Raw genomic sequence first — 10758 nt, 5'->3', positions numbered from 1 at the left:
AATCACAAATCCTGTCTCGTTACTCTTGGAGGAATATTTGGCTTTAGAAGGCATTTTAAAGCTTTACTTACTTTAGGTTAGAGAGCCAAGTTTATTACGGCCTTCCATTCGTTCCGAATCCTCTATACGCTTACTATACATTCGCTTTTTTTCTTTTAATATCATATGGCTCGAAACACTACATCCTCTGCCGTTGCTGACATAGGTTCTCCGTGAGAAGATTTCTGTCGATGCTTTCGAATAGTTTTGCAATGTGGTTACGTTCGTTCATAACTGCGCATAATGCCTCAAACGTCTATAAATGTAGATTTTGACGTAAAAAAGAAACAAGGCGTAGACACAATCCCGAAAGTGGCTCGGCAGACTCGGATGCGATTGGAAGCAATTGGAGAAACTGTACAAGAATGCGCCGTGCAATGGTACAAGAGATATTTGCTAGAAATAATATTACGACAGAAGCCTCTAAGCCCTTCAAAAGATGGGCGACACGTCCCGCTGCAAGTCGAACAAGAACAAGTTTTAATCGATGAACGACGCGGTCAACCGTACATATCGAATGCGATTCGAACTTCGAGATATACATTAATCGATTTTATACCGAAACAGTTGATATTTCAGTTCACACGGCTAGCGAATTTCTATTTCCTCTGCGTTGGAATTCCCCAGGCGATTCCGGGCCTGAGTACGACAGGAAGTTACACAACTATTCTACCTTTACTATTCTTTGTTCTCCTCACGATCGTTAAAGAGGGCTACGATGATTATAAGCGCCATCGGTTAGATAATCTAGAGAATGCGAATTCTACAAGGGTTCTAAGGCGGAAATCTCTAAGCGTAGATGTCGTTTCGCCAATTCAAAAATGGTTGACAGGTATATTTAAAAGTAAAAGCGCAGATATAAATAATTGGGACGACGGGGACGAGACCGATAGAGACTACGGGTGGAAACAAGTTGAGTGGCAGGATGTCAAAGTTGGTGATGTCGTCAAGCTAGTTCGCGATGAAGCTGTGCCAGCCGACCTAGTTCTTTTATACGCTACAGGAGAGAATGGACTGGCTTACATCGATACTATGGATTTGGACGGCGAAACCAATCTTAAGAGTAGGGAATCGCTTCCGGATTTCAAAAATTGCCAGACTATTTCTGGTATTCGCAGCTGTTTGGCCGAATTCGTCCTCGAGGACCCGAATCCTGATTTATATCGTTTCGATGGGCGTGTCACAATACGCGGCCGAACACTCCCTTTAACGTCTAATGAAGTCATATATCGAGGTAGTACGCTCAGAAATACTACCTGCGCCATTGGGATAGCGATTAACACTGGAGAGGAGTGTAAAATTCGCATGAATGCGAATCAACATCCTCGTGCCAAGAAGCCAGCACTAGAAGCTATTGCTAACAAGATTGTCATCACTCTCGCCTTCTACGTTATTATTCTGACGGTAGGGTGCTCTATGGGCTATATCATCTGGCGCAGGTCTACCGAGCGAGCTTCTTGGTATATCTCCATGGCCACAGTCGAGTTCAAGCAAATCATTATTGGCTATGCGATCATGTTCAACAATGTCATCCCCCTCGCGCTCTACGTCACTCTCGAGATAACGAGGATTGGCCAGATGCTTATGTTAAATAACGACGTGGAAATGTATGATGAGGTAACTGATACTCCGGCTCGGTGTAATACTAATACTATTTTGGAGAATCTTGGCCAAGTTAGTTATATATTCTCTGACAAGACAGGCACGCTCACGGAAAATGTCATGAAGTTTCGCAAAATGAGTATTGCAGGGACCTCTTGGTTACACGAAGCAGATATTCAGTCTGAAGAAGATACAGTGGCGACAGGTCTTGGTCTTACCGTTGATGGAGGAGTTGCGATGCCGCGCAAGTCCAGAGAGGTTGCTAGTGTGATTCACGAAGATATCGAGCTTTACCCCCTATCTCCAGCAGCATCAAGTGTTACACCTCGATCAGAAAGGAGGTCGTCGTCGCAGTGGAGGTCAAGTGCTCGCCCAGATCATATGCAACCCAATGTTACAACCTCGGATTTGCTGGAGTATATCAGATCAAGGCCGACATCGCCTTTTGCGAGACGAGCCAAGGATTACATACTATGCATGGCTCTATGTCATACATGCTTACCCGAGGTCAAAGATGGGGTAGTCGACTTTCAAGCTTCGTCTCCGGACGAACTGGCGCTTGTCCGTGCTGCACACGAACTTGGATACTTGGTTGCCCACCGGTCCTCTCAGGCTGTGACCTTACAAATTGACAATGGAGATGGTAACCAGACGACAGAGGTTTATCAGATTTTAGATGTCATCGAGTTCAGTAGCAAGCGGAAACGCATGTCGATTATTGTACGCTTTCCCGATGGGAGAATTTGTCTCATTTGCAAGGGTGCCGATTCAATAATTATGCCTAGACTTAAATTGGCTCATTTAGCGATGCAAAAGGCAACAGAAGTTCGTAAAAGCGTTGAGGTAGAACGTGAATTACTTCGAAGGAGCGAGCAGTTAGATGTGGGAAATAGCTTCGGGGGGCGTCCAAGCGTAACTTTACGACGGAACATCACAGGTGGTCGAAATAGCATTACCGTTGCACAGCCCACTACACCAGTCAATATCCCGACGATTGTACGGAGCAGGTCCGTTGAAGGATCCAAAACGCGACACTCCGAAGACAGACTTCGCCCGTCTTTAGGCATACGAACCACGTCTCTCGACGTGACCAAGACGCTATCAAGACTAAGCCCATCAACCCCCAAGCCACCACCCGATAAATTTGGGTTTCTTGATGATCCTTCCATACATGATGAATCAATAGTCTTCAGTCGATGCTTTAAACACTTGGATGACTTTGCTTCTGAGGGTCTACGTACTCTCCTGTTTACGCGGAAATTCATACCTGAAAGTGAGTATGAGACATGGAAAAAGGTTTATAATGAAGCAACGACAAGTTTAGTAGATCGTCAGGAAATGATCGAAACGGCGGGTGAGTTGATCGAGCAGTCGCTCGACCTTGTGGGGGCGACAGCAATTGAGGATAAACTCCAAGTTGGCGTGCCGGAAACCATCGACAAGCTCCGTCGTGCTAATATCAAGATCTGGATGTTGACAGGGGATAAGCGCGAAACAGCAATTAACATTGCTCATTCGGCACGAATCTGTCGACCGGGGTCTGATATATTCATTCTTGATTCCTCGAAGGGCTCGTTGGAGACGCGGATCAATGATATATCTGAGGAAATTGCAATTGGCTGCACTCATAGCGTAGTCGTTGTTGACGGCCAGACTCTAGCAGTTATTGAGCAGTCGATGCGACTTACAGATCTCTTCTACACTCTTATCCCTTTAATCGACTCCGTCATCTGCTGTCGTGCGTCACCTGCTCAGAAATCTCTGATTGTGAAAGCCATTCGGCAGCGAGTGCCAAGTGCTCTAACACTCGCTATTGGTGATGGCGCAAATGACTTGGCCATGATTTCTTCCTCTCATGTCGGAGTCGGAATCTCTGGTAAGGAAGGACTACAGGCTGCTCGTGTAGCTGACTACGCCATTGCACAATTCCGCTTTCTTCAGCGCCTACTCCTTGTTCACGGACGTTGGAATTATGTCCGCACGGCGAAGTTTATCCTCACAACTTTTTGGAAAGAGATGTTCTTCTATCTACCAACAGCGATGTACCAGCGTTACAATGGATACAGTGGAACTAGTCTTTATGAGAACTGGAGCTTAACTATATTCAACGCGCTGTTTACGAGTCTATGCGTTTTATGTTTGGGTATTTGGGAGCAGGACCTCAGCGCAGAGACGCTGCTTGCTGTACCTGAACTATACGTACACGGACAGAGGAATAAGGAGTTAAATATCCCTAGGTTCGTACGTTGGATGGCTGCCGCAGCTGTAGAAGGTATTCTAGTGTGGCTTGGGGCATGGGCCGCCTATAGCGTCTACGGACAGGCCCGCGACGATGCACTTTTTGCTTTTGGCGACTTAGTATTTACGATTGGAGTAATATGGATTAACTGGAAAATCTTGTAAGTCTATATACATCTGCGCGCTGTGGTATCCTACTGACAAGACTCGTAGTATTCTCGAGACGCATTATAAGTCGGCAGTTGTTATGGGTGCTTTTGGTATTACTCTTGCTGGGTGGTGGGCTTGGCAGGCATTCCTCTCAGGGGTCTATGCAGCGCAACCAAGCCCTTATCCAGCCAGGCACGGATTTGAAGACACTTTTGGCCAAGACCCCCTTTGGTGGCTGACACTTATAGTCGTGCTGTTTGTACTCATCTCGATAGAGCTGGTTTACAAGACAGTGAAACGCAACATGATAATTACAGGTACCTGGCAATGGCCGCCATGGAAACAAAGAAACCCCGACGACAGCTTGGAGGAATGGGGTTTGGAGATTTGGCAAGAATTGGAAAAGGACCCGGTTATGCGCGAGCGGTTGCGAAAGGCATGCATGGAAGAGGGCGAAGTCGAAAACGGGGAACAGGATAGCATTGACCCGGACGACATAATTAAGATTATTTGAAGGAAAAGCATCTATCGGCGTTTCACGGACCTACACATTTATTTACACGCACATATATACCTAGCCTATCTGCTAACGGTGGTTTAGATGACAGGTTTCTTTTGGATTTTTCTAAGGCATCTAAGGGGTTAAACAGGTGAATATACCCAGCGTGCCGTTTCCACCGATATATAGATAGATCCATCCTTATTCTTATATGTATATAAACTATTAATTCATATGTATAATTCATTTCAAATTCTGTCTTCGAAGTTCTCATGTGCAATATGTGTATATTGGTAATTTATTTTGATACAAAGCGTACAGTAAATAAGGGGGGAGTTTGTACTAACTAGCTACAACGAGACAGTCCATCCGCAATACTTAGCAAAAAATCCTCTCCACCACCGGTGATATTCTTCACGTCCATCTTACACCCCGCCATCTCATCTTACATTCAGCGCATCTAGCTACTTGGCTCAACCGTAGTGTTGCTCACATGCTTCATCTCCAGACCCTTCAACCCCTCAAGGCCCGTCAACATCGGAATAACCTTCGCAAACTCAGGGTGGTCGCGCGCCTTCATATGCGCCTCAACACTCGTCCACCCCAGGATCAAAACTAGCGTACTACTCGGCACACCATCACGGTCAATATCCCGCTCGACCGACCACCCCAGCGCCGTCTCACCCGTCAACCCCTCCGCAAACAGCGTCATCCGCCGCGTAAATTCAATTACCGCGTCCATGGTGCGCTTGCGCGCGTCCTCGGGGTAGTCCCCCGCAAACCAGATATGCAGGACCTCGGCGACCGGGGTCTTGCTGCTGGGCCCCGTGTTGTCGAGCGCGGCGACCGGGAACGGCGCAAACTCGACGTGGTACGGGCGCTGGGGCGGCGATGCGACGGACTCGTATACGCGGGCTTTGAACGGCGCGTACGCTTCCGTCTTCTCGAAGGCGCGGTGCGCGGCGACGGTCTCCCAGTCGGCGAAGATGCGCACGGCGTTGACGTCTTCGTGCAGACGGGACGTGCGCACGCGCAGACACCCCGGTTGCGCGACTAGGGTCGCGGCGGTTGTGTCGAGAATGGAGACGGCTTCGGCGGCGGGAAGGTCCGGCTTTAGGTCTAGGGAGATGAATTCTGTGACGGGAGCCATAGCTGCGTTTATTTTTTTATATTTGTGTTAGATCGATCAATATATGTATGTATGTCTTATTTCGATACTGTAGTGAATGTCTTAGAAAAAGTAAATGTTTGAGTGAATAGGTTATGCGGGTGGCTTTCATAAGATGAGGATCAAGTGAGGGGTTATATATATGTATAAGCCCGGAACTCCGGGCGATCGCAGATTAAGTCGATGAGTCGTTTCATGAAATAGGTAAATTAGGTAGATTTAAAGCTTGTAATGGGTTAAGTTAATCCGTAGGATTCATTATTTCTATTAAATACTAAATACATCAATCACTGCATTCGTGAGAAATCCAATGATTACTAATTGTTCCAAGGCGTAACTGCATATAGGTAGTATAGCTCTAAGGTATCCACGGATAGGAGTTACTGATAATGTCCTTATATTATGTAATTTCAAATTAACCAGCTCCATGGAGAACTAAATACTTGAATTCATTACATACCTTATTTACATATGAATACTAATTATATGGGTCGAACAATCTACTTTCTCGCTTTAGTCCTTACTACCTATCCTCGTACTCTCCGCCTCTTAGAGCTCGTCTAACCAATCCAACAAGGGGTTCAGGTAATCAGTAGTCAACACAGGACCAGGCCCGACCCCGTTCTCCTTAACCAACGGATAAAAGTCCAAGAAATCCTGCATAAATTCCATATAATACATGAGAACGTACTTGAGTCGGGGTAATACATGGTGTTTCTCGGCGATTAGGAACCGGACGAGTTGGTAATCCCGCGGCCGGAGTGTCAGCTCTAGAGTATAGCCCGGCGGTGGGTATCCGGGGAAAACGATGCCCCGTTCATTCATGACTCTGATGGAACGGGGCACGATATTCTCGAGGAGGAGCATCTTCAAATTAGGGGGGAATCTCGTCGGGATGAGCTCCGGCAATGCAGAATCATCCATATACGCGCTACCAAGAAGATAGATAGGGGGTATTCGAAGGAAATGCAGGTTTTTGAACCGAGTCAAATCCATGCCTTGGTCCTCGAAAGGGAGTTTCCATCGCCAAGTAAAGTCTAGTATTCGCAAGCTCTCCTGAGCCGGGGCTAATAAGCTAGGATAGAGCTTCTCCGAGAATGGTAATTGATCATTATGGCTGATTAAAAGATTCTGTAGTCTGGTTGTGGAAGATAAAAGTCGATTCAACGCTTCGTGGTCATACCAACATAATTCGATGAATAGCCCCTTTAAATCGGCATGCTGGAAATAGTCCACATCTAGCTTACCAAATGCGGAGAAGTCGATATAAGAAAACCGCATACGCCGCAGTTTTCTATGCCGAAACAACACAGCGTCATCTTCCTCAAGTTTGAAAGCTGCCCAATTCTCCTGCTCAATCGAGAAAGTCACTATTATCTTTTATTAGCATCCATTTCCTCGCATTTAACCACCAGCAAAGCTTACAACTCTTCAAATTAGGCTGCTCCTTAACAAGCTGGTTTAAGGAACGCCTCTTATCATCCTCGATACTCAAGGGCTCTCCACCGTGCTGCACAATGATGCTTTCTAGATTTGGGAACTTGATGCCCATGAGCCGCCGGTACGCAACCGGGTGGAACTCGTCGAGGACGAGAAACCGCACCGCGCCGGCAATATAAGGCCGCTTAAGCAGAAACTCAACCAACCCACCGGTATCATGATCCGTTCCGGCCTTGGTGAACACTCTACGGTAAAGCAACGGCTCTGCAATCCCCTGTGCTCTTCGACACGTCTGCGAGACCGAGGCCTGATCACGAACGCTAAGATATCGCAATATCCACCACTGGATCTCCAAGGGGAGACCGAGGAAGTAAGCATGACCACGCGTTGAAGACATGGTAGAAACTCTAAATAAAACGTATCAATCGTCAAGAGTATAACTATACGAACCATCCACCTTGAATAGAACTTATCCGTAGTTTAAAAGTAGGACGCCCGGGTTCCCTCCCCCCGCAGACCTGAGTAAGTGCACACATCCGACTATGCAGCAAGCGGGGCGAGGACCATAAGCTCCGGCGCGGACGGTATTTACCTAGCCGGAACCGTAAAGGGGGGGGGGCACATTGCATAATCCCCTTCGGGACCTACCGAAAACCGCCGTACTAAAAAAAAAAAACCAACGATCTGCTTCAAAAAAAAACATCGGATGATAACGCCTTTTTAAATCCCCAAACGTCCAACAACAGACAGCATGTGATGTAATATCATCACCCTATACAAAAACCCGCCGTAGCCCGGCTACCTACCACACACAAGGGCAGACAAGAAAAAAAAAAGGGGGTTCCGGTATGATGATTGCATTCTGCAACGCACGAGCTTCAATGACGTCATGACCGATGGTAGACCGCGGCAACGCTATAAATAGAGAGACTAGGGCTAGACGCTTCTACAAAATTCCGGAATCCGGAAGAGTCCCGACGTGATAGGTAGAATCTATGCGACTAGTAAGAAGCGCAAAGTTGAAGACACCATCAAGTACGGCACGTCGTCTAATTACTACTATTCAAAGTTAGATCATACGCCCGTCGCTTTGAACAACGACGATAGTATGAATTCGCAAAGCATCGCTTTTGGAATATTTACTACGAGGTACATATGTTCGATACACTAGCCGCTTTGTATTATTCAAACAACTTTTTCGCTTATTCTCTAGCCTAGGCGCCAGTTCAGACTTCGTCTATAGCCTCTAGCTATCGCATTCGGCGGCTGGCTTCGCGGTTCTCGGCTTCTTTTTGCGTTTGCTACTCCCGGTGCCGGATCCCGTCGGCGCCTCGCGTATCCACCTCGCGACCGCCTCTGCACGTTCTGTTAGGATAGGATACTCCCTTCCGTCATCTACGGCCCAACGCTTAGGGCCGGCATGCGGACTAGGAACGCCACCGTTGGTGGAACTTGCGTGATCAGCTTCGGCTCTTCGCTGTCGGGCAAGAATCGCCGCTTTGAAGCTCGCCTCGTCGTTGACACGCTCGTCTTCTAGAGCTTCGATGATCGCTTGCTGCCGCATCCGCTCCTTCCGCTGTTCCTCAGTTTCGGCGGGGGGTGTGCCTCCGGTGATAGATAGGGCGTTGACGCTTGCGGTCGCGGTAGATACCCCGTTTGTCGACACAGGGATTGGCAGCGGGGCCGGGGCGCAAAGAGCCTCCCAACTTGATGAGAGTTCGATCCAGTTCTCCGCTCTTCGGAGGACCTCAATCCAATCCGCTCGGGCGGGAGACCTACTTGCTTGGAAAACTGGATACCCATCGGCAAGACGAGCAAGCCGCGCGACCATGTGCGCATGGCGCTGAAGCTCTTTTGCCGAGGTTTGGATAAGGGTATGACATAATAGTAGCGAATGTAGCGCGTCAGTCAGTAAGGGGTGGTAAGTGACTACCTCAGTAGTTGTCTGAATCGACTCCATAGTAGCACTGCTTGGAGATACGAGGTCTGTCGAGGGATACGGCGGCAGGTCTGCGGGAGGTGTGGCCGAGAAAAGGGAGGATAGCTCGTATATCGTATGGCTAGGTGAGGTTCCCGTAGGGCTACTCGGGTCCTGAGATGCATGGCGAGACTGGCTGTAGTACCTTTTGCTACGATGAGTTGCCTGATTTACCTGGCGACTAAAGTCATCCGACACTTCGATAGGTAGGTTAGGCGAATAGTGAAAATGCTTGAGATACTCCATATAATCTCGTAACGCGCGCTTCGCATAAACACGTACCACCTTGCGCACTTCTAACAACTTCTTAAACGGACCCTTGTTCTCTAGATCCTCTTCCGCTTGTGGTGGCGCTGAATCACCATTAGTAGTGCCATTGCTGGCCCCGTTCGTACCGTTTTGTGAATTCGCATTTTGCTCAATAGGCGAATCAGGGAGCGCAAGCGCAACGTTGTCGCAAGCTAGAGTGAGGTAGCAGCCAGCCCGCTGAAATAAAAGCTGTACTTCTATACTACTTGGTTGGTCTCTTTCATCGAGAGGGGGGTTATCTCGCCGCCGCCGAGTTTTCTGTTCGAGTTGCAGAGACTCGTCTGATGCTGGTTTGTGCCGCGGTTGTTGAAGACGGTATACGCCCAACGCAGAGGTAAGATCACGAACGGCACCTTCGAAATCATCCTTGAACATTCGGACGATGGCACGAGTCCTCAGGGGCTCGCAATCAGAGGACCGTTGTCCTATTATAAGATCCAGCGCGCGAAAATCTGTACATTCAGCCAGCTGCCTCGACGGAATCTTTTCGTGGAAGAAATGAACGTAGTTAGCATCAGGGTCATCGGGTGCTCTTAGTAAAACAAGACTGGCGACATTTTCCAGAGTCGAAGTAGATTGCATCGTCGCCACGCTTGATGCTATCTCATCCAAATGATAGGCGCGCGATAACTTCTGGGTAGCTTGCTCTCGCATTCGGAATTTCCGCTCTGGACTAAGTTTTGCGCCGGCATTATTCCCAAACCCAAGTCCTAAGGCTTGCATATGATGCGCAGCTCCTCCCGCTAGCGAATTAGATAATGTCGAGGATGCGACTCCATTTGCAGCTCGTACAGCTAGATCCGTAGCACCGTCTACAAGCTGTCTTATCTTCACCAGGTCGTAAAATACTGCTGGGTCGACAGGGCGCGGTAACGGCATGTAGTAGTTCGCATTAGCCAAGGTCTCGAGGACTTCGAGCGGTAGCTGCAACCATGGTCCATGGAATGAGGATATGTAACGCCAGTGTCTGTGGTAGCGAATTATAAGCTACCAATATATATACACACACTTATAGTCATTAAGGTACAACTCACTTATTCCGGCAAATTACAAGCGCAGATGAGGAAGACGAGGACGACTGAGGCGCAGGAGAAGTTGGCTTCTTTTTATTCGCTGTCGAAGGCGCTGTTGAGGACTCTGCAGTAGCTTGTGCCTCTATAGTAGGAGATTCGCCCGCTGTGGGCTTCTTGTTCTTTTTACCCATTGCGCATTGGTGGTAGACTTGTTTAGGTACTCCCAATAGAAATGTAGACGTAGTATATGAGGTGTGATTGATACTTGAATCGCTGCAGTATTTACAGAAGAGGACTAGATAGTACTGGAAAGGCGGGCGAA

General features: G+C 48.0%; 4 protein-coding genes across 4 annotated transcripts; 1 reads left to right on the top strand and 3 right to left on the bottom strand.

Moving 5' to 3' along the window:
* Positions 1-369: 369 nt before the first annotated feature.
* GL218_04223 (putative phospholipid-transporting ATPase DNF3) lies at positions 370-4543 on the top strand (the record flags this gene model as incomplete). The annotated part of the gene is made up of 2 exons (XM_033580811.1): positions 370-4040; positions 4093-4543. 2 exons carry the CDS (start codon positions 370-372, stop codon positions 4541-4543), a joined length of 4122 nt encoding a protein of 1373 aa, XP_033436455.1.
* Positions 4544-4988: 445 nt separating this feature from the next.
* GL218_04222 (uncharacterized protein) lies at positions 4989-5678 on the bottom strand (the record flags this gene model as incomplete). The annotated part of the gene is made up of 1 exon (XM_033580810.1): positions 4989-5678. The coding sequence occupies one exon, from the start codon at positions 5676-5678 to the stop codon at positions 4989-4991; it is 690 nt and encodes a 229-aa protein (XP_033436454.1).
* Positions 5679-6245: 567 nt separating this feature from the next.
* Positions 6246-7533, bottom strand: GL218_04221 (uncharacterized protein; the record flags this gene model as incomplete). The annotated part of the gene is made up of 3 exons (XM_033580809.1): positions 6246-6763; positions 6944-7066; positions 7122-7533. 3 exons carry the CDS (start codon positions 7531-7533, stop codon positions 6246-6248), a joined length of 1053 nt encoding a protein of 350 aa, XP_033436453.1.
* Positions 7534-8382: 849 nt separating this feature from the next.
* GL218_04220 (uncharacterized protein) lies at positions 8383-10627 on the bottom strand (the record flags this gene model as incomplete). The annotated part of the gene is made up of 2 exons (XM_033580808.1): positions 8383-10390; positions 10458-10627. 2 exons carry the CDS (start codon positions 10625-10627, stop codon positions 8383-8385), a joined length of 2178 nt encoding a protein of 725 aa, XP_033436452.1.
* Between the last annotated feature and the right edge of the window lie 131 nt (positions 10628-10758).

The sequence above is a fragment of the Daldinia childiae genome, assembly GCF_008694065.1.
Source record: "Daldinia childiae strain JS-1345 chromosome Unknown Scaffold3, whole genome shotgun sequence".
Taxonomy (NCBI): Eukaryota; Fungi; Ascomycota; class Sordariomycetes; order Xylariales; family Hypoxylaceae; genus Daldinia; species Daldinia childiae.
The sequence above is the reverse complement of the archived record's forward strand: the minus strand, read 5'-3'. Positions and strand labels throughout refer to the sequence as shown.